This window comes from Cololabis saira, chromosome 5 (genome assembly GCF_033807715.1).
Source record: "Cololabis saira isolate AMF1-May2022 chromosome 5, fColSai1.1, whole genome shotgun sequence".
NCBI classification, from domain to species: Eukaryota; Metazoa; Chordata; class Actinopteri; order Beloniformes; family Belonidae; genus Cololabis; species Cololabis saira.
Window position 1 is genome coordinate 39,960,971 of NC_084591.1, and position 27,294 is coordinate 39,988,264.

At 42.7% G+C, this 27,294-nt stretch overlaps 1 protein-coding gene across 1 annotated transcript; it reads left to right on the forward strand.

The window, feature by feature from the left end:
- The first annotated feature begins 665 nt into the window (after positions 1-665).
- Positions 666-27,294, forward strand: si:dkey-234i14.6 (uncharacterized). The gene is made up of 6 exons (XM_061722031.1): positions 666-751; positions 870-1,392; positions 5,879-6,055; positions 19,959-20,168; positions 24,986-25,199; positions 26,303-27,294. Exons 2-6 carry the CDS (start codon positions 901-903, stop codon positions 26,479-26,481), a joined length of 1,272 nt encoding a protein of 423 aa, XP_061578015.1. The 5' UTR covers positions 666-751; positions 870-900; the 3' UTR covers positions 26,482-27,294.

Here is a 27,294-nt window from a genome sequence, read left to right on the forward strand (position 1 = left end):
GATTCATAATCATTTTATGTATTATACAGTGTATACGTGTTAAACTATTCGTTTTTTTATTCACTGTCCCTAGACCAGTGGTTCCCAAACTGTGTGCCGCGGCACACTGGTGTGCCTTGAGGCAAGTCCAAGTGTGCCGTGGGATTTTGTGACAACCATAGCCTACTGCCATATAGTATACAACTAGACAAAAATAATAATTTTAATTTACTATATACTACTTTGAATGCACTCATTCCATAATACAGAGGCAAACTCTTTATCTAAAAACTATTTTAAAAAATCCTCCTGAAATGGGTGTGTTTGATGAAGCCCAATTTGATAAAGTTTAAATATTTTTGTGAAGTATTTTGTTAATAAATATTTCATGAGTAGAATAGTTGTCTTTGTCATATCTTATTTGGCATTAGTAAATAATAAACAGATGATATTAGTGATAACACGTGTTATAAGGCTATTTTGCACAATAGGTGTGCCTTGAAATTTTTATTTGTCCGTTGGTGTGCCTTGGGCACAGAAAGTTTGGGAACCACTGCCCTAGACCATATCTTAAGGCTGATTTATGATTCCGCGTTACACCAACGCAGCGCCTACGCCGTACGCTACGGCGTAGGCGCTGCGTCGATTTAACGCAGAACCATAATTCAGGCTTTATTCCCTTCCAGAGGGAGGGAAGGAGGGAGCCAGTCTTTCTGCAACGACTCAACTCGCAGCTGGGAGCAGAGAGGACGCGTGTGGCAAGTCGCTGCAGGTCAGGCATGTGTGCACGGATGCAAAGCCTCTTTTTTTTTTAAAATAAAATGTGTCAATGATGAGAGAACGATTGGATAAATAACGACGACGGATCCGGCTGCCCCTGCCACCGGCAGGTGCGCACTTCCTAACCCTCGCACCGCAGCGATGGAAGCGCTGCAGCCGGGCGGAGCTGGAGCTAGAGTTGGAGGGATGCAGGAAGACGCGGAGGAAAAGTATCCCGCTCTCGCCTACGACACCGCTGTCAGCACGCTGGTGGCCGTGGCCCTGTACGTGCTGGTGAAGGTGAGCCTGGACGGCTTCAGGCAGTGGCGGGCCAGCATGTCGGTGCTGGTGGTGGGCTCGGGTCCGGCGGGGCTGGCGGCCGCGCTGGTCGCTGTCCGCTCGGGGAAGGTGCTGAAGCTGACGCTGCTGGACGAGAGGAGCCGAGCCGCGCTGCTCTGCCGGCCCCAGCAGATCAGCCTGGACCCCCGCAGCGTCAGGTTCCTGCTGGGACTCGGAGTGGACTTTGATAACATGGAGGGCTGCTGGCACAACGAGCATTTCTTCACCAGGATCGGCGTCTTTCAGGAGTACCTGCTGAGCATACTCGAGCAGAAGAAACACAGGGTGGACGTCCAAGTGCGGCTGGGGACCAAGGTGAGTCCTGGGTTAAAAGTTATGTAACCCTTGTCACGAAGTAGCAACAGAGCACAGGTAAATAATGATCAATTTAAATAACTGGACCAGTATCAGAAGACACGAAGTTTTTAAGAGTCAGTATGTTGAACAGGGGCGAAAATCCCGTTTCATAGTTGGGGGGGACAATAAACAGTAACATTTTAGAGAATAAATCCAGTGGGGGACAAGGAATAAAAGTTTTAGCCTTCCTTTAATACAGCATTTTGACATTTTCATCTCTATCTCGCAAACAGGCAGAAGACCTTTCTTAGAGTAATACAAAACAATGGTATTAGGTGGAAGGTGGCAATAATACTGCACATCTGACATAATACACTGCAAAAACCCAAAATCTTAACAAGAATATTTGTCTTATTTCTAGTTAAAATGTCTCATTTTTAGTTAAAAAAAATCTCATTACACTTAAAACAAGACTCTTCACTGGAAAAAAACAACAATTTTCACCTGTTTCAAGTAGATTTTCACTTAAAATAAGTAGAAAAATCTGCCAGTGGAACAAGATTGTTTTGCTTATAAGATAAATCTTGTCGCACTGGCAGATTTTTCTACTTATTTCAAGTTAAAATGTACTTGAAACAGGTGAAAATTGTCAAATAACAAGTTATTTTTCTGGTGATGACTCTTGTTTTAAGTGTAATGAGATTTTACTGTTTATTATTATTTTCGATTTCGGTTTCGGCCACAAATTTTCATTTTGGTGCATCACTACTAAATACTACTGCATTGTTCCAAAATTATTAATTCTGTGTCAAATTATTCTAGGGGGGGACAGCTTTACTAATGGGGGGGACTTGTCCCCCCTGTCCCCCCCGGGATTTTCGCCCCTGATGTTGAACATCAATAATGACAGACAACAATGTTTTTTGTGGCCACTTATTATTTCAGGTTGACAGGACAGTAAACAATACAATAACTTGTTAGAAAAACAATGTATGGAAAATAACAACAAAAATAAACCAAAAATAAAGCAAAATTAAACCCTTGTACCCAAAGTGAATCCTCCTGGCATTGGGGCCCTTCTCTGATCGGGGTCAGTGTATTCTGTGTCTACCTTTTTGTCCTACCACACGCTCTGTGAGGAAGGGGGGGGGGTCAAGAATTCTTCAGAGTTCAGCATCAATAGGTTGGTCTGGCTCGCCACCCAGTTCACACTGGGAATTTCCTGATCTTGGGATCTGAAGTCTTGGACCCGGTCTGGCAGGAACGGCTCCAGTTGATGGATTCTTATGGTATCAGCCAACAAAAAAACAAAAAGAAAACTGACCTATGGACAGGCCAGATATGATCTTATTACATTCATACGCTGTCTGCATAAATGTTAAATTTTCTAATTCCCTATGACTTATTACCAATCAATTACACTGTTATATTAAATCATATATCAAATCATGTTCTCAAAAAGGTTTAGTTGTACAAAAAAAAAAAAAAAAAATCTTCAGGTTCAAGTGTTACAGTTGTGAAACTATGCGTTCAAAGTGCTTCTTATAATAAAGGGCTTCTTATAATCATGTTGAATTACTCAACATCAATTCAACATTAATAACTAATTTCAAAATCCTCAAATGAGAAAAGTGCAAAGTTACATTAGCCACTATAATCATTGTTGCAAATTCTCAGAAGAAGAAAAAAAATTAAGGCATTTCAGTATTTATTTACAGCCTATAATTTTGGACAGCTAGACATTTAAAATGATCTTGGTAGCAGACTTTGGCAAAATATGCAAGAAATCCAATGTTATGCCACTTCAGTTTCCTCGTTCTCACAGCTCAATACAAAGGCACCACTGTTCTGTAAATAATATGCACGACTTTATAGAAAGAAGAGAGAGACCCACGCTACATTATCTGGTATTGATTGTACCTTTTTGGCAGTCAGAACATGATCCTCCCACGGTGACGGTGGCCAGAGAAAAGACAGGGGTCTGTGCTTCCACTCCAACAGGAATCTATCAGCAGTAATGCTGACATAGACTTCTGTCCCCATGCAAGCTTTGTCTCCTCGGGCTCTTGAGTGAGTCTGGACAAAGTCAATGCTATTGCTCGGATTTTCATGACACTCTCATCATGATCCATTAACTGGAAGTACAGTACCCTGAATCACAGGGAACATGCTTTTCTCACCAAAGAAAATTGTAAATGTCAGTAGGTTGGAGGTTTTTAGCCTCGTATTTGTTAAAAGGTTACATGAATCAGTTTGTTCAGTCTCACTCTAAAGACACTCCTCTATGAAGCTTCCAAATCTTCTCATCACATAACACAACAAGGCCAAACTGAAAGCAGCTGTTCAGTTGAAACAACCTGTTACATAAACTGACCTCAAATCTGAAGAGAATCCCTTCTACAGTTTTTAGGTCATTGGAAAGTAAAAGACAGAATTACAGTAAATAAATCCCCACCCAAACATATTACAGCATCAAACTAAAACTGGTTTTAATGTAATCCTATTTTGATTTCAAAGGATTTATTTTTCCTCACAGAATTACTCATTTGAGGATCCCCGTGCCAAATGCTACAATGTGTTTTGGCACATGATGTTATAACTCTGCACAGCTACATCACAATCTTGATTAGTTTGTGATGATAAAACAACACATGTTATCCTTGTACAATTATAAAGGGTGTTATGTTATTATAATAGCCTCCACCGTGTGCTTCATAACAACCCCTGTGGCCTCCAGCTGGACCTCAACTGAGGACAATGAAACAAGCTATTGGGAAGAAAAGCTTAGAACTATTTCTGAGAGACCGTCAGTGTCCAGACTGTTAACAACGATTAAATGTTCAGTGAATATCTGTGTCATGGGTGGAAACTTGGGACTTTGTTTTATTACTGTTCTGCTGGGTTTCATTATAGTTTTAAAGGTCTCTCTTCTACGTTCTTACTAAACTTAACTTAAACTTAAAATTAACTTAATGAAACGTGTGTCTTAGATTATACTGTTCCCTGGCTTTGGCCAGCAGCTTTTCTTTCCTCCTAGCTGTTGTCCTCCCTGCTGTCCAATGACTCATCAACCTTTGTAAAACAGAAGAAAAGGTCAGCAGTGTCTTTGATTACAGCAAAGTTCTGTTTTATTTCGTCTGAGTCAAGTTTGTTATGTTGTTTCTATTAAACATATTAAACACAGTTATAGGATCTGGCAGCCTTTCCTGAACTTTGTGGAGGGTATGGATGATGATAATATAATGTAGGAGTCTTCATTCATATTCATTTGTGTTGGCCCTGTGTCTGATGGTTATCTGGCAATATGTTATTTAATTTCTTTTTTTTTTTGTCTGGTTTTTGGGGGTTATTTTTCTTGTTTTTGTTTCTCTTTTCTGTTTGACTGTACAGTCCTGTTTTAATGATAAAAAACTAATAAAAAGACTTTGATAAAAAAAAAAAATATTAAACACAGGACTTAATACTTACTTGATACTTTCACACTCCAAGCCTGGCAATAGGCAATATCAGGCAATATCAGAGGTCTGATAATGCAAATGATTCTTCAAAATTACCCAGTCTATGTTATCTACATGGATAAGAGCCATATCTCTTGATATAACCCATACTAATCCCTGTACAAGCCTTTTGTTCCCTCTCCCAGCCTGCCAGGCTGTCTCCCAACTTGATCTGGTTGGCTTTCTTCTGCACAGGCAAGAAGCTGATGAGAAGCAACAGCGTTGCATTCAACGCAGCAAAGTAATAAATCTCTCCGAGAGATGTTGAGTTGTGAAGACAGACAAAACCAGTAGAAGTTATATATAGGTTATACTGGTATATTAGATTACACTCCACCCACTGTAGACTAATATGTGGTTGGAGAAGTAACATCATATCTGCTGGGCCAGTACAGCAAACAGCAAAATTAAACTAAATCGGGTAAGTGTAACTATTTATTTTTGAGATGGAAATATCATCAGTTGTATTTTAATCAAGATATTTAAACTCCACCTGGAGAGCTTGTGCAATATTTTGCATAGTTAATAAAAAGAAAATGAGTCAATCATTACCTCAGTATGTTAATAGTTCACCGTCTTCTTTTGTTCTCCCACCCATACCATATATTATCTCGTTTCAGCTTCTAATACATGACTATTTGCTATTTTACACATCTTAACATGAAAGTGTCAACTACCAGGAAAAAGAGACATCTTTTTTTTTTTAACTCTGGAAAAATTATGAGACAAGTAGAAAATGACAAGAAAACTATTTAAAAAGTTGACCATTGCAGTTTCAGCAACTGGCAAATTGTTTAACTAGCTTTCATTTGTTAGCATAAATAGATATGGTAGTGCTTAATAAGAAACATTTTTAATTAACTAATTAAATTAACCTGTTTAATTAAACTACATTTTAAAGAATATGCCAGTGGATCCTCAACTCGAATAAAGTGAGAAATGTATACATTTTCCAAACTAGCTGTGAACTAAATTCTTTTAAACTCTACTTTCTCTTTTTGGTTTAGTTTACAGAGGAATACCTGCATCGGATTCCACACAGCGACTGGCCACGTGTGATTGTGGTGGCTGATGGGTCATGTGGTGACTCCTGCTCTGTTTTGGGAATCAGCTCCGACTATACTGTGGAGTCCTGCCACGCCTACGGCGCTAACGCCACCATAGAGAGATTAGACCAGAGACAGGTCAGGAAACACACGCACTGTTTCTATATGTGTTTGTCCATCGGGGGTTAAAGGGGACTTGAGCACTTCATTTCATTTATTTATTTATTCAAACAAGTTAAAACAAAAACAAAATAATCAGAATACATAAAATGTATATACCAAAAAAACAAAACAAAGAACAACAAAGAAAACCATAAGCAAAACAAAGCAAATTAAAGAGACAAATCTATATGTAAATAAATATTTCCTGTTTGAAAGGGTGTAGGATGAAGTTTCAAAAAACTTTTCTAGTCCTACCCCTTCTAATGTTCTGTTTTTACCATTTCTTCATTTCACACAACTTCAAAAAGAAAAGCATAAAAGAAAAGAAAAAGTGGTTCAGCTGAGCAAGGCACTTTGGTCACTGGCTGTCAGTTCATGTGTCCATTTTCGTTTTGTATCCATACAGAGTAGTGTTTTTAAAGAATTGTTTAAACTTACTTAGTGATTTGCATGATTTCATTTCATCTTTACAGTTGTTCCACAATTTGACTCCCTTCACTGATACACAATGGGTTTTGATGTTTGTTCGTACATGTTGTTATTTAAAATTACATATTCCCCTGGGATTATGTTTATTTTCTTTTATTTGAAACAACTTCTGGATGTCTTGTGGCAACTGATGATGATTTGCTTTGTGCATGATTTGTAAAGTTTTGAAGTCGACCAGATCCTTAAATTTGAGTGTTCTCAGTTTGATGAAGAGTGGGTTTGTTGATTCTCTAAAGGCCGCATTATTTACAATCTTATTGCTCTTTTTTGAAGTTTGAATATTGTATCCGTGTTTGTAAAGGGGACTTGAGCACTTATGTGGGTAGGGGTGGTATTACCTGGGGGGGTCATGATTTGGGTAAAAGGCTTCTCCTGTCTGAATTCAAGTGGTGTTCTCTTGGCAGAATTCTGTGCTAGTTACATTCGGTTCATGATGAACAAAAGATTACCCCTAAGTGCAATTGGCATCAGGATACCCTAGCCCACGGGTTGTATGCTCTGGACACTCAGGTGAAGAGAAGAGCTGAATTGTCATCTGATCCCCACTTGGTGGTGAGTGTGATCACATGCCAGGGAAAGTTACCATAGAGATCTGAAGGTTGGCTGGGAGCGTCTGGCAGGAGAACCTGTGAGAAAGATCTTCAGATCTCACTTCTGACAGAATTTCAGCTGCCTCCAGGGGGGCAGGGGGCCGCCGTGTGAATGGGCCATGTTCTGCGCCTCCATTGTAGAGGTGGCGTTTGGTAGTCATGGCTGCAAGGTGGTCAGGACCTGCCACAACAGCAATTCTTAAACAGCCCGTGAGTAATGTTTTAAAGCTGAAGAAGAAGTCCTGTTGAGCTTGGTTGCTTTGTTGGGTTCCAGAGACAGCTGACAGGTACCAGTGGGCCTAGCGTACTCCGCCCTCGGTTTGGGATGGGCTTGCCCATTACGTGAGCTGCAGTTGATGAGGATGTCAAAAACCTTCACAGTGGCGAGACTCCAGGACAGATGCACTCCACCCTGAGTTCCTTAAGGCTCTTGCTGTTGTGGGGACTGTCCTGGTTGACACACATCAGCAACATTGCATGGACACTAGGGCCAATGTCTCTGGACTAGAACACTGAGATTGTGGCCCACTAGTTAGGAGGAGTGTTACGGCTCCCTCTATTAAGCCCAGCTAATTCTTGTTTTCCTTCATGACACCCTGATTGCCGCTGCTTGGAGGGGATTGGCCCAGGTTCACATACCTTCATCTCTGCCTTCCCCATTGTAGCCCATCCAATCACCGTTCCACATCCATAGACCCAAGACATAAAAGACACACTCAGCCTTCATTTGGGAGGCAACTGTTCACACAAATTGCCTCAAACGTGTGACTTGATTGAGTGAGTTTTGACTGTGTGGGTAATTGTATTAATTGTTAGATGTATTAGACAGTACTTAGTTTATAGCTTTGTTGTTTTATTAACGTCTATTTTATGTGGCGTGGCCTTTTAGGTTAGTATTGATAGTCTTTAGCCCGGAGTTTGGATATGATTTTGTTTTGGTAAATAGTAAATGCCTTTTTGTAACTGAACATCTTTTGGAAGTTCCATTTGTGCTTAGTTCATGTTGCTGCTCCCCTTTTTTCTATTAAGAAGACCAGTCACTTCAGGTCCCTGGCTTTTTTATTTCCAGATGGGGACTTCTTTTTTTAAAAGATTTTTTTTGCAGCTCTGGTGGCTTTTATTCAAGGTGTAGACAGGAAGGGGATAGAGGGAGAGAATGGGGACGACATGCAGCAAACGGGCCCGTAGGCCGGGAATCAAACCTGCGACTGCTGCAGGAGGACTGGAGCCTCAGTACAGGGGCCGCTTGCTTTAACAACTGTGCCACCCAGCAGCCCTAGATAGAGACTTTTTGATGTTTTTTTGTGTTGATTAGCATCTCGACCCCCAACTCTGTTCATCTACCTTACCCACTGTGTGCTTTTTTTAACTTTACAATGAACTCCTGTGTTTCACATTTTACATCTTGTCACAATTCCTTTTGTTGCGACTCCCTGCCCCTGATCGAGCTGGGTCGTAACAAGGACCAGGCAGTTTGTTCCAATAACCAAAGGGTGGAATGCTCTTTCTGGGTTGGATGTGAGGCGGTTCCCCAGGAGTGAGCACAGGAAATGCAAGCGGGGATAAAGGTGGATCAGTGTGACGACTGCAATAATGTTGACTGTAACAGTCTGTGTGGTGAAGAAAAAGCTGACTCAGAAGAAAAGGCTCTCTGATTATCAGATGATCAATAATCCTACCCCCATGTACAGTCACAAACTGTGGGTAGTTATCATAAAAATGATGCTGAAATGAATTCCCTCTGCACGGTTATGGACTCTCCATTACAATAAAAGTTCAGTCTTCCATGAGGTTCTTGGAGTGGAGTCGCTGCTCTTTCATGTCAAGAGGAGTCGTCTGAGGTGGTTTACATGTCTGGTTAGGATGCCTCCTTGACGCTTCCCTGGGGAGGTTGTTCAGGCATATGCAGTACCAGGACATGCAGAAGAAATTAAATCTTTCTGCTGACTTGGGAATGCCTCCGTTTCCTCCCATAGGAGCTGGGGGAGCTGGCTAGGGAGAGGGCTCAGCTTCTCTAGGCTGCTACCCCCACAACCTGAATTCAGATGAGCAAAAACTAATGTGTGGGTGAATGGATTCTTAAGGAAAGTGCATATTAATGAACATCTCTGTGTTATAGCCTGGGTTATATCAGGTTATAGCCTAAGTGTTACTAGATTAACAAACTGTACAAAAAGATCATTTAAAGCTTGCAGAGGAAAAACCAGACGCCTCGGAAACATTTTAAAAATTAGGCAAGTAGCATGCAAAGTGAGACATTTGCGGGAAAACAACTGATATAAAGCTGCCGATGTGTGCTGGCAGTCAAAGGACAACAGATTTTACTTAATAGGATGACAGAATTAAACCCAGATACACACCAGACTACAAAGCATTTTGCCACATGCAAACTGAGTTACATATCACCAGGATTCTGTTTGACGGATGCTGAACTTATACTGTATCTTATACTGTAATCTTAGCAAACAGCTATGCAGGTTCTCTAAAAACAGCTGAATACAATCATCATTATTGATCCTTTTATCTGTTTCAATCAAGAGACTGAACTTGCTAATAACAGCTGGTATTCTGATGGAGGCAGACAACCACAACGTTAAACCTTTGATCAATTATGCCGCCTGGACAGACTCATAACCCACTCCTAGCTCGTTGAATATGAATTAATAAATCAGAACATCAGTTGCAGTGTTTTTAACATGGTTACTTTTCATTAAGGAGACGGATAGTTCCCTGATATGACTTAGTCATGTCTCCAACAGATTCTCAAATGACTCAATAAGCTTATAATTATGCAACACTTTCTAAGTAATAACTTGTGAAAATGCTCTAACATTGATTTAACTCTTTTCCCCCTCAAATGTGTTTATATTAGCTGCAGAATAGGATATGATACAACACTATAACAAATGAAATAAATAGAAGTATGGATCAGTCAAATCAGCATCCAGCAACACACCCAAATACCAACAAATGTTTTTTACAGCAGTTGTGTACTCCTGATCCTGTGCACATTGCCAGACATTAACCAATGTTGTTAATTGTGTGACTCATACAGGCTGACTCATGTGAATGACAATTTGCTCTTTATATCAGATCATATTTAATATTAGATTATGTACACTGAAACGGAGAGGATTCATTTGGTGGAGGAAATAAACAGGTTGAGGTGAAAGGCCTCCAGGCTAATATCTGACTAATATGTGAGCAGAGGCTCAGGCTGTCCTGTAGTTTTATGTCACCATAACCATTCATCTCACGTCCTCTTTGGTGGCTGTGTGGCTGCCTTTTATTGGCCACTGTTGTGTCTGGCTCTTCCTGTAGTGATTGAATTTTCCTCCCAGGATGTGACCTGGTCCTTCCTACTGTCCCCACTACTGCCTGCTGTTCTGCTCCCTCACTATTGTCCTTGGCTGCATGAAATACTGTTTGATCTCGCTTGTCTGCCTTCTGTCCTTAAACATAATATTGATCAATTTGTCTTGAAGGAGAATTGTTAGTCACTGCAGCTGAACCTTTTTTTTTTTTTTTTTTTGAATGAAGTTTATTCAGTCATTGCAAGTGTCGCAGCGTCGAGTAACGGGCTGTACCAATACAAAGTTAAATCACATTGCCTGACAACGCCACCTCGGGAATTTCACCCAAAGAATTATTTAATATCTCTAGTCAAGACACACAAGTTCGTTTACTCAAGGCAAGAGACGTGAAATCCAGATACTTTATAAAAATAGGTTTTATTGCACAATGTTTTAAAAGAATACTAAAAAACCAGTCATGAAAATAAAGAGCAAAATAAATAAGGGGCAGGAGCTGTAGCGTACTGGTGCAGAGGGGTACTAGTGAAGGGAGTGGGAGTCTACAAAAATGAAAGATATTAACGTAAAAATAATTAAACACTCAACCACACGTGGCAAGCACACAGCACACAAAAGGGAAGGACTCCACCCAAATCACCAACACCACCACCGGCCTACAGCAACTGCAAAACAAACAAATTGTTACAAAAATAGTCATATAATAAACACGCAAAATAAGACAAAAGGGCAGGTAACTACTACACTTAAAACACTGCCCGAAATGAAATAAACAAGGTTAAACAAACACTGGTCCCAAAGACTGTTAAACTAAATTAATTAAAAGAAAATGGCACTGTATCGCCACATTTATTATCGGGGTCAAGCCGGGTACTGGGCGAGACTTCAGGGGACCCCAGCAGAGCAGACAAGCACCGCAGTGAGGACAAGGCAGAAGAGCAAGCAAGCAAGCAAGCAAGTGGGAGCGCAAGCAAGCAAGCAAGCAAGCAAGCAAACTGCAGCAAACAGCAGCAGGAGACGAAACAGCAGCGGTGGCTTTAATCAGCTGGTGGTTCTGACGTCACACCACCGGGGACTCCGTCAGCTGATGAGCCTTCCTACTATAAACAAAACTAAATTAGTATCCCAAGCTAAAAGTAAGTAAACTTAGAAGGCAGCAAAAGTAATAGCATACCTTCTAGTAGGTTCACACAGGCATAGAGTGAGGGAGAGAGGAAACCCGCACGGTCACCAGCATTTGTCCGTGACCACACTAGTGTTCAGCCAGCGTGGATAACAACCATAGTAGAGAGAGAGACCTACACAGGAGATGCTAAATCACGCAAACAGGAGCACGGCATTTAGTCGCCGCTCTGCAAGGAAATACAAATGATTTTAACATACCAAGAGAGCAAGACTACCAACTAGAGTGAAGCAGCAGCAGCAGCATTACCTGAGAGGCAAGAACATCCGGGGCAGAAATGACGCAATGGGGGAAGTGCAAGACACAGGGAAAGCTGCCACTTATATACACAGCTGGACCAATTATGGTTGGCTACCAGCTGTGTTGATTAAGGGCAGCTCCCTCGTTCTGCTACATTCTACCCCCCCTTTCTGCATCGTCGTCCCGACGATGAACAAACCGAGAGCAGACTAGCTCCAAGGTCTAAAGATGGCCTGAACTAAGTTGGACACCAAAGCAGAAGGAGCAGCGGCTCCCACTTCTCCGACTGAACGTGGGAGGTGGTGAACATTAGGGTGACACCCAGCGGTTGACCGTGCCGTCCGGCGTGGCGCCTCCTGGCCAGGACTGGCACGACCGGCTCGGGAAACAACCCCAGAGGTGGATGCTCCACTAAGTGGAGCCAGAGATGAGGATTCTCCTGCAGAGGAGGTCACTGTCACGCCACCCTCAGAAGAAACTGGGTCAGTTGGTCTGGTGGGGGGTGGGGCAGAAGAACCCACAAAGGGCTGTTGCCCAAGAACTACCAGATCATACTCGAAGGAGCAGCTATCCTCAGAAGGGGGCCCTTCCGAGGACGAAGGAGCAGGAGAGGCATAACCAGGCAAGTCCATGCCAACCACGGCCTTCAGCATGGTGCGGTGAACCCGTTTGACCTTAGTTAGGTCCTCCACTGGCGCAATGGTATACACAGAGCCACCTTCCGCCGGTGCCCTCAACACCTCATACCTTACTGAACTCCACCGGTCCCGGGTCTTGTGTGGCCCCCTAGCAGTGAAGTCACGCAGGAACACCACTTGACCCTCCCTCAGTGGCAGGTCTTTGACACGTTGGTCATGGTAGTGCTTCCTTCGGTCTGCTGCATACTGTAAGCGCTCCCTTGCGCCTTCAAATGCCATCTGCAGCCGAGCCTGGTGCTCCTGGACCCACTCGTGAACCGTGCCGCCAACAGGTCTCTCAACTCTACCCAACAGGAAGTCTACGGGCAACCTGGGTTCCTGGCCAAACATCAGGAAGAAGGGAGACTCTCCAGTAGCCTGATGGGGAGTTGTGTTGTAACAGTACAATACCTGAGGCAGGCACGAGTTCCAGTCTCTCTTCCGAGACACCGGCAATGTGCGTAGCAGGTTATGGAGGGTGCGGTTAAACCGCTCACACTGTCCATTCCCAGCTGGATGGTAAGGGGTGGTACGCGTTTTCACAACACCGTACAGACTGCAAACTTGCTGGATAAGCAAGCTCTCAAAGTTACGGCCTTGGTCAGAATGTAAGCGAGCAGGAACTCCAAACTTATAAAACCACTCTGACACAAGGATCTTAGCCACTGTGGGGGCACGCTGGTCTCTGCTAGGGACAGCTATTGTGTACTTACTAAAGACATCTGTCATCACCAAGACGTTTTCCACACCATTTTGTGCAGGCTCTAGAGTGGTGTAGTCAATGGCCAGGATTTCGTTGGGGCGTGATGCTAAAAGATGTCCCATGTAGCTGTGAGCTGTTGGGTGAACATCCTTAGCAACCTGGCATCTCTCGCACTTTTGGCACCATTTGGCCACGTCAGAGGACATGCCAGACCAGTAGCACCGAGACCGGAGGAGCGCCAGTGTCCGCTCTACTCCCTGATGCCCATGCTCCTGGTGGACCTTGGTCAACACCTCACTTACCATTGCACCCGGCAACAACAGCTGAAGCACAGCTTCAGCACCGTCCGACCGTAACACCTGGCGGTAAAGGATACCATCCTTCTCAACCAACCGGTCCCACTGCCGCAACAGAGCCAATGCAGGCCGGGATACCTGGGCTCGCTCCTCCTGTCGAGGGCGCTGCTTCTGCCTCCAAAATGCCAGCACAGTCTGGATGACAGGGTCAGCCTGTTGAAGGGCACACATCTCAGGGGGGGTATGTTGTGGTAAGGCTACAATAGCAGCTGTACTTACGTCAAACTTCAACCCTAAAGCTTGCTGCAAGGACTGGGGCATAGCAGTGCCAGGAAGCATTGCTTCCACAGTCTGGGGACCAGGGGGGTGCTGACGAGAGAGAGCATCAGCATTTTGGTTACACCTCCCTGACCGGTACCTGATGTCAAAGTCAAACGATGCAAGCTGGGCAGCCCATCGCTGCTCAGTAGCACCCAGTTTGGCCGAGGACAAGTGGCTTAGGGGATTGTTGTCTGTATAGACAACACATTTGTGACCCAGCAAGTACTCCCTGAATTTTTCGGTCATGGCCCAGCTTAAGGGCCAAGAACTCGAGTTTCATGGAACTGTAGTTCTGCATGTTCCTCTCAGTGGGCCTCAAACCTCGACTGGCGTAAGCGATTGGTCTTACTTTACCTGCCTGCTCTTGGGAAAGCACCGCACCTAGACCACCATGGCTCGCGTCGACCTCCAGAATGAAAGGGAGGGAGAAGTCGGCGTAAGCCAGCACAGGGGCAGTGGTGAGCTTGGTTTTCAATGCTTGGAAACTCTGTTGGCACTCGTCCGTCCAGCACCTGATAACCCCACGCTCAGACTTCCTACCAGCCTGAGTGCGACCAAATTCAGCCACTGCTTTGTGCAGAGGGGCCGCCAGTTTTGCGAAACCCTCCACAAAACGCCGGTAGTAACTGGCAAAGCCCAGGAATGACCGCAACTCAGAGACTGTGGTGGGAACTGCCCAATTGGCTACAACTTCTATCTTACTTGGGTCAGTGGAGACACCCTGACCAGAAATCACATGACCCAAGTAATTTACTTCCCGCTGGAAGAAGGAGCACTTGCTGAGCTTGGCCTTAAGGCCCTCAGCCTGAAGTCGGTCAAGCACCACCTTCAGCCTGTCCAGATGTTGTTCCACCGACGATGAGAAAACCACAATGTCGTCAAGATACAATAGCAGTGACTGGCACTGCTGGTCACCAAAGATGCGCTGCATTAACCTCTGAAAGGTACTGGGGGCGTTGCAAAGGCCAAATGGCATTCTGTTCCATTCAAACAGGCCAAACGGTGTACAGAAGGCCGTCTTTGAGCGGTCTGCCTCTGTAACTGGCACCTGATTGTAACCACTGGCCAAATCTAGTGTAGAGAACCAGCAGGCACCAGACAAAGCATCAAGGGACTCATCAATGCGTGGTAGAGGAAAGGCATCTTTTCTGGTCTTACTGTTAAGTTGCCTGTAGTCAACACACATGCGCAGACTACCATCCTTTTTCCTCACCAGCACGATGGGGGATGCATAGGGACTGCTGCTCTCTCTTATTACCTGTGATGACAGCAGCTGGTTGATGTGCTCCTTAACAGCCTCATACTCTGAGGGTGGAACACGCCTATAGCGTTGCCTGACAGGAACATCATCAACCACAGGAATGTCATGAGAGATCAGGTTGGTACAACCCAGATCTCCATCATGAGCTGCAAAAACACTGGAGTACTGCCTTAACAGAGACCTCACCTGACCCTGTTGCTCAACTGAAAGAGCCGACAGGTCCAGGCCCTCAAGCTGCTGCGGTACCGTGGGTGAAACTGTCTGGGAAGACATGGTAGCTGTCTCTGTTTGCACCTCAGTGACTCCAGATGGGAGGCTGACCACGTTAACTGTGTCCAATGTGCCAACCACAGTGCGGGGATACAACACGATGTCCATAAACCCTACATTAACCACCGGTATGTATGCTGTGCCCCTGATAACCTTAACCAAGGCAGGGGAGGCAAGCAACCCCGCAGGCAAACCAGAGTCCAGGGGCTCAAACAACACTGTGGAACCTGAAAACTGTGCGGAACAAGTGGCTGCCACAATCTTCATGACGCCACCAGGGATCCGCCAAGCCTTCTTACCCCTGACCTTCACCTTCCCTGAACTGTCCTCTGGGGCTGCAATAGTAGCACGATGGCACCGCTGCAGTGCCTGCACAACAGGCCCCGGAGCCTTAAAGACACAGGGCTGGGAGAACAAAGCCACACCATGCTGCCCAAAGAGCTCATGGTAGCATTTGCGGATCACATTCATCCCCAACACACCAGGCACTTGCGCAGGCACACCACCAGGGGGGTCCCTTACAACCAACACTCCACAACGGGGCATGACCTTACCACAAAGTTGTACCTCAAGCTCCAAGTAGCCGATATATGGGATTGCCAAGCCATTAGCAGCTCTGAGCTGCAGCCAGTGACATGATCGGAGGCGCTCCGGACCCCAAGGCTCAAAATGCTGGCGGAAAAAGCTCTCGGAAACAGTGGACACCATGGAACCAGTGTCCACTAAGCTGGGGACCTTCACCCCACCCATGTCCACATCTAAATGGGGACAAGAAGAAATCAGCTCAGTAACATCTAAGCTACTCGAGACATCTTGTGAGCCAGTAGCAGCCCCACCCAAACTGTGACTCTGCAGTTCAGTGGGCACTAGTTTTCCGACACCGAAGCAGAACGAGGTCGCCTACCAGCATGGGTTGGGGGTTGCGAAGGAAATTGCGAGCGAAGAGGAGCACGCACTCCATCACAATCCCTTGCAATGTGACCAGGCTGATTGCAGCGCCGGCATATTATGGGGCCAGTACGAGGTGGACGACTGCGCTGCTGGAAATTCTGCAGCTGAGCAATACTTTCAGTTAATTGACTGAGCTGCTCTTGCTGACGCTGTAGCATCTTTCTCATCTCACCCATCTCAAACACTGGGGGTGAAGAGACAGCACACTGGGGGCCACCTTGAACACCATACTGGACACCAAACACTGAGGGGACTGAATAACTGCGGCCCCTTGCACCGCCAGGTAAACCCTCCCGCTCCCACCGGATTGCCTCTGCCCTGATTTCAAGCAAGGTGTAGTCAGGTTGCCTACGCACTAACTGCTTCAACTCACGCCGCAGGGAACCATCCAACACATATTCAACAAACTGATCTCTCAGAAGAACTTCAGCATTTGGCATGCGAATGGGTGCACGCTGCTTCACCTTCTCCATGAGGCCCATCAAAGCGAGGGAGAACTCCTGAAGAGTCTCTCCCTCCTGCTGCCTCCTGGAGAAGAAAGCCTCCTGCAGAGCGACATAAGACTCTGAGCACCCGTAAAGCTCCTGTAAAATGGCAAATATTCTGTCAGGGTTCTCTCTCTCTGTACCAGGGCGATACTTTATCTCCTCTCTCGCTTCACCCTCCAGGTGGTCAAACAGGAAAAACGCCTGGTCAATCCGGGACAAATGCCGGGCCCTCATACACGCCTGTACTTCCTCCACCCACTCACTCAACCTCATACCTGTTCTACCTCTGAAGGTAGGACACTTTCTATCTCGGGGTACAAACACTAATCTCTCTGCTACAGGGGCATTAGGAATAGAAGAGGCAGACGGTAAAACACTGGGGCCAACCTGTTCCTGTCTCAAACACTCATTATCAGCCCGTAACTGGGCAATCAAATCTCTAAGGTCCTGTAATTCTTCCTCCATAGCTGCAACACAACTCACTACACTAAAGTAGTGACTTACAAGTGTACAACCAAACTACAAAAGCCTAATCTGTTACACAAACCTTCACCAGAACTAAGATCCACCGGGAACCACTGCTGTTTCGTCTCCTTATGCTGCCCAAGGTGCCTACAAGACAGACAATGTTTAATGCATAAACACAACAAAAACAACGACAGACAATGAAAACACAGTAAGTAAAAGGAGTACACGTCTTTGCCGTAGAGTAAATCCTGCCAACGACGCCAAGTGTCGCAGCGTCGAGTAACGGGCTGTACCAATACAAAGTTAAATCACATTGCCTGACAACGCCACCTCGGGAATTTCACCCAAAGAATTATTTAATATCTCTAGTCAAGACACACAAGTTCGTTTACTCAAGGCAAGAGACGTGAAATCCAGATACTTTATAAAAATAGGTTTTATTGCACAATGTTTTAAAAGAATACTAAAAAACCAGTCATGAAAATAAAGAGCAAAATAAATAAGGGGCAGGAGCTGTAGCGTACTGGTGCAGAGGGGTACTAGTGAAGGGAGTGGGAGTCTACAAAAATGAAAGATATTAACGTAAAAATAATTAAACACTCAACCACACGTGGCAAGCACACAGCACACAAAAGGGAAGGACTCCACCCAAATCACCAACACCACCACCGGCCTACAGCAACTGCAAAACAAACAAATTGTTACAAAAATAGTCATATAATAAACACGCAAAATAAGACAAAAGGGCAGGTAACTACTACACTTAAAACACTGCCCGAAATGAAATAAACAAGGTTAAACAAACACTGGTCCCAAAGACTGTTAAACTAAATTAATTAAAAGAAAATGGCACTGTATCGCCACATTTATTATCGGGGTCAAGCCGGGTACTGGGCGAGACTTCAGGGGACCCCAGCAGAGCAGACAAGCACCGCAGTGAGGACAAGGCAGAAGAGCAAGCAAGCAAGCAAGCAAGTGGGAGCGCAAGCAAGCAAGCAAGCAAGCAAGCAAACTGCAGCAAACAGCAGCAGGAGACGAAACAGCAGCGGTGGCTTTAATCAGCTGGTGGTTCTGACGTCACACCACCGGGGACTCCGTCAGCTGATGAGCCTTCCTACTATAAACAAAACTAAATTAGTATCCCAAGCTAAAAGTAAGTAAACTTAGAAGGCAGCAAAAGTAATAGCATACCTTCTAGTAGGTTCACACAGGCATAGAGTGAGGGAGAGAGGAAACCCGCACGGTCACCAGCATTTGTCCGTGACCACACTAGTGTTCAGCCAGCGTGGATAACAACCATAGTAGAGAGAGAGACCTACACAGGAGATGCTAAATCACGCAAACAGGAGCACGGCATTTAGTCGCCGCTCTGCAAGGAAATACAAATGATTTTAACATACCAAGAGAGCAAGACTACCAACTAGAGTGAAGCAGCAGCAGCAGCATTACCTGAGAGGCAAGAACATCCGGGGCAGAAATGACGCAATGGGGGAAGTGCAAGACACAGGGAAAGCTGCCACTTATATACACAGCTGGACCAATTATGGTTGGCTACCAGCTGTGTTGATTAAGGGCAGCTCCCTCGTTCTGCTACACAACACAAAACAACACCAAACAAAACATTGTACACAGCATTAACATTTCATACAAAACCAAAAAAACGTGTTGAACAATAACTGAAAAAGCATAGGCTGAAGCAAAATGCTTATAAAAGCCTATCCTATAGTACCAACTTTCTATTTTTGGCTACCGACCTCCAGAAAACCAAAAAGAGAATAGAAAAGCAAAGAAACAACAAAAGGCAAAGACACAATAGAAAAGCAAAGAAACATTAACAGCTAGTCAATTGCACTTATAAGCTTCAAAAAATAGCTTTACAAACCATTTTCTTAAATACAACAAAAGAATGACATGTTTTTAAATTTATGTTGGCATCATTCCAGAATTTAACTCCAGTGATGGAGACACATCTCCTTTTCATACCTTTTTTAGCTATTTGTACTGTGAAATACAGACACCTCTGAGATTGTAACGAGTCTCCTGAATTGGAAAGAACCTCTGTATTGAGTCAGGGAGCATTTTTGATTTTGCTTTATACATAATTTGCATGATTTTAAAATAAAACAAATCATAAAATTTAATAACATGAGAATTTAGAAAAAGTGGATCTGTGTGAGCGTAGTAATCAGCCTTATTGATGATACGTATGGCTCGTTTTTGAAGATTTATTATTGAATTTAAGGTGGTTTTAAGGTGGATCCCCACAATTCCACACAGTAAGATAAATAGGGAACAATCAATGAGTAGTAAATCAAATGCAAGGCCTTGGAATTCAGTATATTTCTGGATTTATACAGGATTGCGAGTGATTTTGAAATTTTCCCTTTAATATATTCAATGTGTTGTTTCCATGTTAACTTTTGGTCGATGAACCTCTCCTCTCGAGTGTTATCACTTGCAGACAATGATGGTGTCTTTTCTTCTCAAACGGCACATTTGCATATATATTTTCAATGTCCCCCTGATGTTATAATGTATGACATTAATCACATTCTTATGACTTGTATGTTTTGTTGTGTCTGAAATAATTCTGTACAGTAGCACATTTGTTCTTACCTTTCCTGACTTTAGGTGCCGACACCGGAGATCCGTGCACACAGCCTCTACTTTGACCTGTCTGCTTATGGAGTGGAGGCCCTGAGGGAGCACAGAACTCCAACAGCCAAGTCCGGCTTCCACCTGAAGATCTACGGCACCCTCAGAAACCGCTACATGGCCCTCGTCTGCCCTGCCTCTGACACCAAGATGGTTCGCTTCCTCAGGCACACTGCAAACTCCTCCGTAAGAGTCTTGTTCCCTGTAACACATTTTATTGGCTCAAATTAGAGGCAATACGATTTTGGGCTAGTAAATCAGTGCTCACAAATGACTCTAGGATTTGCAGTCGTAAATCAAGCTTTGTCCCTCTGTGAAGCACAGTGGAAAGAGAAAGTATGTTTACTTTTTGGAATTTATTGGTTTCTCAAATCAAATTTCCATAAAATGGGATTTGATATTTATCTAATAGACAAACACAATGTGTTTTAGCTGACATCACAAATAATTACAATTTCTTGTGTCTTTATTGAACACAACTGTTATACTTTCCAAGTTCTGTAAGAATAAGTAGGTGGACTTATCCTAATTATTCCAATAAAAGCCAAGTGGAGTCTTCCATTTGGATGCCTTGAATCTCGTGAAGTAGATGAGTTTAGATGTGTGGTTTAGAGCTGCTTTGATTGACAAAAGACGCTGAAACATTTCACGCTGCTGTTCGCCAGAAATATCTGCTGATGTGAAGCAAGAAAGGATATCTTTTAAGATACATGTTTAAGATATATTGTGTTTAAAAAAATTGCATAACATTTACAAAAAGACAGATAAACTTTTTCTCCGTGTCCGACAGTAAAGTTGAAGAAATATTTTCTGTTTTAGACCAGTTTGGATAGCTGTATTTTTTTTTTTTTATAATCGAAGGTTTGCATAACCCAAGTTATGCCTGAGACAGCTTTCTTTTATTATTATTATTATTATTATTATTATTATTATTATTATTATTATTATTATTATTATTATTATTATTATTATTATTATTATTATTATTATTATTATTATTATTATTATTATTATTATTTTTATTGTAAGGTTTTTTTGAGAATGCCATATGTTGATGTTTTGGGGTTTGGCTCAGGCATCGTCTGAGTTAACTAAAGGCACAGCTGGTGATGTATTTTAAGGCACACCTTCAACAATTACGGGAAAATTAAAAGGAAAGAGTCATCAGGATTGTAACTGAACCTTCACATGTCTGGTTCATCTTTTGGTGCAGTTTCCAGATGCCTAGAAGTCCCATGTTCGTCTTTTCAGACAGTCGTGTACAAGTGTGAACACCATGGGAGCAGGCAGCGGTCACACCGCTCAGATGGCAGAGGGCCAAAGAGCAAGAGAGAGTCACTCCCTCAAAACCACAATAAAAAAGCCAGATTAGAGTTTGCAGCTGCAAACGGGGATAAAGACTGTAATTCTTGGAGGTGTGCCCTGTGGTCTGGTGTGACTTGAAAAGATGTGTTTGGTCATAATGATTACTGTTATGTTTGGAGGGAGAAGGGATGAGATTGCAGACCTCAGAACACCATTGCAACTTTAAAGCATGTGGGTGGCAGTATCATGCTGTGGGCTGCTTTGCTGCTGGAGGGATTGGTCCATCAATCCACTTCACTAAATAGATGGTCATGAGGAAAGAAGTGGAGATATTTAAAATAACAACATCTTAACACATCACCTCTCTCTCTCTCTCATTATTCTGACATATAATCCCATTAGAGGAATATTAACTGACCTTACAAAGGAACATTGTTGTTAGCTTGACAGATTTAAAGGGGAGTGTCTTTTTCAAAAAGTATTCAGACCTTTAAGCACAACTGTTTGTACAAACCAGAATACTTGGTTCAAAGGCCTCTCACACAATGCATGACTGAATTTACAACTGCAAGGTCTGATCATGTCTTAACACCTAAGAATGATCTGAAAATGGTCCAATCAGGGAGCAGATGGTTTCTTGTTCAGCAGGTGCTCAACTCTGCTGCAGGTCCTGAAAGTGAAGTTGATTTTGAAGATTGAAAAAGTACTTTTGTGCCTGAGGTGGAGCATAGCTAACGACCTGACGATTTTTATGGAACAAAAATTAACATCAATCCCCTAAGCTTATAAAAAGTGTTCAGGTACTAACCTCCTATTCTCACAAAGTTTTACGACTTTCTTTGTATTTCTGAGCTCCTCTTTATTTTGAGGACCTGCAGGGGAGTTTTTAGGAAGTGAAACAAAAAGAAAACCTTATATTTTCCCTTTTTTTCCATGCAAGTATAAATCTTTTCCCTGTCTACACAACTTCTTTTCCTGACGCACACAAACTTGAATTTCTCAGGCAGATAACAAAGATTGATGATCAAGTGCTGACTCTGGAATCAATCGGGAACTGTCAGTTTACTTTAAAAACCTCATTGACTCTAATCTGAGCCCAGAGGTGCCAGGACATTGCTTCGTGGCATCTGTGGCTGCAGGACCAGTTTTGAAGACTATTGCACAGGATTTCTGTTTATTTAGAGGACAAACTGATAATAATCTCTCCAGCCCCTGAAGAGACATGCTTTGCTGATCGTATTCTTCACTTCTCACTGAGTGAATGGACTTTGATGCACTATCGTGTGTGTCCATTTGCATCCGTGCGTGGGTGTGTGTTTGTGTTGAGCGCGCGCATAAGTGCATGTGTGTTTATGTCTGTTGACACGCTGAAGTGCTGATGAGCCAAAGCGAGCATAAGACAACGATATGGCAAGGGAAGGAGGCCTCTGACGTCTGTAAGAGTGTTTGTGTACTCCTGCAAAAACGTTATCTCCTGTTAAACATCAGGGACTAAATGGGTGAGAGGATTTTTTTTCTTTTTCTCCCTTTTTAACTTCTATGCTTAAAATCAGACTGAGAAAGCTGGTCCAACTACTTAAACATTGACCTCTTTGCTGAAACTCTGTGTTCGTGTCAGATGACACTCTAGTCCTGTGTTATCTGCAGCGTGTTGCGCGGCTGCAGATCACTCAGGTACAAAGCAGGAGCGTTCAGAGCGCTCGTTGCTATGTGGGTGGCCGCTCAAATGCACGGTTACTTGGTAACAGTTGACTGTGTAAGTGTGGGTCAAAGACGAGCGTCCAGTCAGAAAGCCGAGAACGCAAGAAATGAGGCTTGTGAGTCAGTAACTGCACTTGATTCAAAGGCGAACAGACATTTTTCACTTCTCATGCTCCAACAGAGATATCTATTTATGTCTCACCTGTGAAAATGTTGTTTTAAAAGCGCGATGTTGACTTTTTAACTGCTCTGTCTGGTTGATTGAACTATAGATCGTGTCTACAAAGTTAATGATATGGCCTATTAAGAAAGTCACTTTACAAACTCAGTATATTAAACCTTATATTTATTTAAACATTGATTTGAGGCAAACATTGAGCAGTTTGCTCGAGTCCTCTCAGGTGTGAGAACGGACCTTGTTTAAGCTTTCATGTGTATACAGCACGTTGCCGTGGATGCAGCGACCACGAATCCCTCCACTCTTCTCTTCTGTTCATTGGTCTTACCATATTTAAGTTACTGTGCAGAGGTTTACTTCATCATATTATCATATCACACCGGTCATGAAATCACTACACTGGCTTCCAGTGAGTCAAAGGATAGAGTTTAAAATCCTACTGCTGGTCTACAAAGCACTAAATGGTTTTGGACCAAAATCCATGCCTGATCTATTAGTTCATATGAAGCTCCCAGACCCCTGAGGTTCATCTGGATCTGGTTTGTTGTGATTCCCAAGAACCAGAACCAAGCAAGGTGAGGCAGCGTTCAGTTATTCTGCTCCTCACCGGTGGAACAAACTTCCTGTAGACCTGAGGTCTGCTCCAACTGTAGATCCTTTAAATCAGGATAAAAACATTACTGTTTACTGAAGCGTACTCCTAAATTAAATACTTACCTGCTGTACTCTACTGCCATTACTTTTAACAGCTTTTGCTTTTTATTATTTTACTTCTTTTCTTATCATTTTATTTATTATTTTACTTCCTTTTCTCATAATTTTATTTACTGTACAATTATGTCTTGCTGCTTTTAATGTGGATTTAAAGCACCTTGAATCACCTTGTGTTGAATTGTGCTATATAAATAAACTTGCCTTGCCTTAATCATAATACTGGTTACAGAGACCAACAAAATACTTTTTTTTTTAATGAAGAGCATTTAAATTAATTGGTTTGGCTCATTCTCACACACCACAGTTTATGTACAACAACACTATGGTTTTCAGAACATGCTGTCTTTAATATAGATGGCTTTGTAGCTTGTCCTCAGTTTCATACAACCATAAAACATTTGGTTTCCTGTCTCTGAAGAGATGCTGTGGGACAGATTAATTATAGTGTGTCCAGGTTTAAGGCAGCAGAATTCTCCAGCATTGTCTGAACTACAAGGTAGTCTAAAAAGTGGCACAAAAGTACGATTTTTATGGATACAGTAGATAGATTAATAATAACTGTGGAAGTGTAAATGCATATAAGTGTGAGTGTCTTATTTGTGCATTTGCATATATGTTCTACATATTCATATTATAGTCATCTGAAAACATGAAAAAATACTAACAGGAAGTGAGACATGAGCTCTAACTGTTGGAGAAGGGTTAAATGACCTCTGGTTAAACTTACTGCTCTTTGGATTATGCCTGGATGGACACACAGGAACATCATGTTTTCTTTACTTTCAAAGCACTGCATTCAAAGCACTGCATTATGTTGTATCTTGTATCTTATCTTTGTTTATTTCCAGCAACAGAAATAGCATTTAGCAAATTTTCAGTTTTTTTTTTCTCCATGGACACACTGTTCTTTGAATTCCTATGGGAAGACTTTTCATTCATCGTGTTAAATTCTCTGCACTCGCGGTCCGAAAAGGATTTATGAGGATTTTATTCATTTTCCTTCTGAGACTTGAGGAAATTAAAGACATATGCAGTAATCCTGAATGAATCTTGTGCACAGGTTGATGTATTTATGAAAACATAACTTCAAACATTGATCGTGCAGATCATGAAGAACATCTTCCACCAGTCCTTCAACGCCTACAAGACGGACATAGAGCCCCGTCTCAACGACGTGACCCTCCACCACATGCAGTGCAGCCGGCGGCTCTTTGAGATTCAGCTGTCGCACAGACGCGTCAGCGCCGCCTACATCGAGGGGGACAATGTGGCGGTCATTGTGGAGGGTGAGGCGGCACGCGTCCTCAACTTTGACACAGGTACATGTTAATATGGCAGTCGAGAGCGAAAATGTAACAGTATATTCAATATCTTTTCTAGTAAGTCAGCTTTTTTTGACTTCATAGCATAAAATCAATGGCTCAGAGAAAAGAGGATGCTTAGAGCCAATGAACCTGCTAGAAAGAGCAACAAGGGAGGAAAGACAGATGTGAGGAGAGGATCGTTTTTCAGGCCGTATGCATCTGCGTGTTATTGGGAGCGTGAATCATTTCTGCACTTAGTGATTTTCCTGCCGACACTTATTTGGTTTTGTCTCCATGCTGTTCATTGCTTCTTGTTCTAATTATAAAACTGTTATTTTAATTCAGACTATCTATAATCTCCTAAAAGCCACAGTGGAGCATTTATTTTTTTATTTATTTTATTTTATTAGTTTGCACACAATAAAATTAACACTTGCAATCAAAATAGTAAAACAAATGTGACAGGAGAGGTCAAAAAGCCAACAGGCTTATGCAACGGACCTCCCCTCAATTTAGGAAGTAAAACAGTAATTACAAAAAAATCAAAAAACAAAAACAACAAGACGAAGACTATAAACAAAAACAAAGAAGGTTTGACTACATAGTTACAGATCATCAACACACAAAAAAAAAAAAAAACAAGGAAAACTTGACATTTTTTTAATGTGAATTAAATGAGATGATACATTTCTTTTAAAAATCTCTAGAGAAGCAGAGCTTTTGATAATGTGAGATTTGGATTTCAATATCTGTACACCGCGATATCTGAGGGAAAACTGGCCGTGTTTAGTTTTATAAAAAGGAAAATGAAAATGATTAACCTGTCTAGTATTATATGAATGTATTTGAGAATTATAAGTGAAAAAATTACTAAATGATAGTGGTAAAGAAAAAGGCAAAAACATATGTTTGTATAAAAACACACATATCTGATGAATATTTATGTCATATACTGAAAGATATGACATAAATATCTTTCAGTATATGACAGTATATGATTCTTTGAAAATACTTCCTATAGGCTATATCTCATGTACCGGGCATTGGTAGGATACATTTTATTATTTATAATCTTGTACTTATCCATCTTCTTTAATCCTCTCCTGTCTCCCCTCCAGGTTTCGGGGTTAATCTGGGTATACGTGGCCTGGAGTCAGTGGGGACTTTCATTTACCGGACGGCCACAGCTGTGGACCAGAACGATATCCTGGAGGCGCTGTCAGCTAAGATGCAGCACTCCAGGCAGGTGGCGGAGACCTTCAAGCAGACAGGTGTCAGTGAGTCCATGTATGAATAAAGGAAGGAAGGGGACAAACTGGAGACTGCATAGTGCCACCTGGTGGACACTTGCCGCTTGTTCATCGAGTGTGAACAAAGTCTGATGCAGAAACAGACTGATAGTTTCATACCAGACTGAGCCCAGTGGCCATGATCAGATGAAAAAGTAACTGTACTGTAAACATGTGATGTACAAAGGGTGGATCTATGCTTAATGATGGGAGAAGGGACATAAACTGCAGTCATTTGAAAATGTTCAGCCTTTCAAAACCAAAAAACAGACATGCCTACGTAATCAGATTACAGACGTATATGCTGTACGCTACTAATGTAGTAGGAAGGTGCTGAACTCAGAGAGTGTTTGGAGTATGTGGAAACTATATGATCATGAATAACATCCATCTGTATTTTTCCTCCTGTGATTAAGAAAGCAGCTGCTTGCTTTTGGAGCTATTGCTGATTGTGCAGTGCAACATGCCACAAGTGTTGCTAGAGAGAAGTAGACTGTGCCAATGAATCTTAATCTGAATCTTGTTTTGCCAACGATTTAACAAAGAACCCGCATTGAAAATCAGACAAAATCCGGCGGCACCTGTCCCAAAGGGTTTTGTCTGAAAGAAAGACATACATTGTGATAAAGTGCTTAAGTATTTGCTACATCAGACGATTTTCTTGTGCTATTTTGTTAACTATTACTTCAAAAGGTGCACTGTGACCATATTATGGGGTTTTTTTTGTTGTTTTTTTTACATCTTGGTCCTGGTGATGTGAAAAGTTTGAGTCTAACTTTGAGGATGTGCCAATTAAAATGATGACACATTTGACTCTGCAA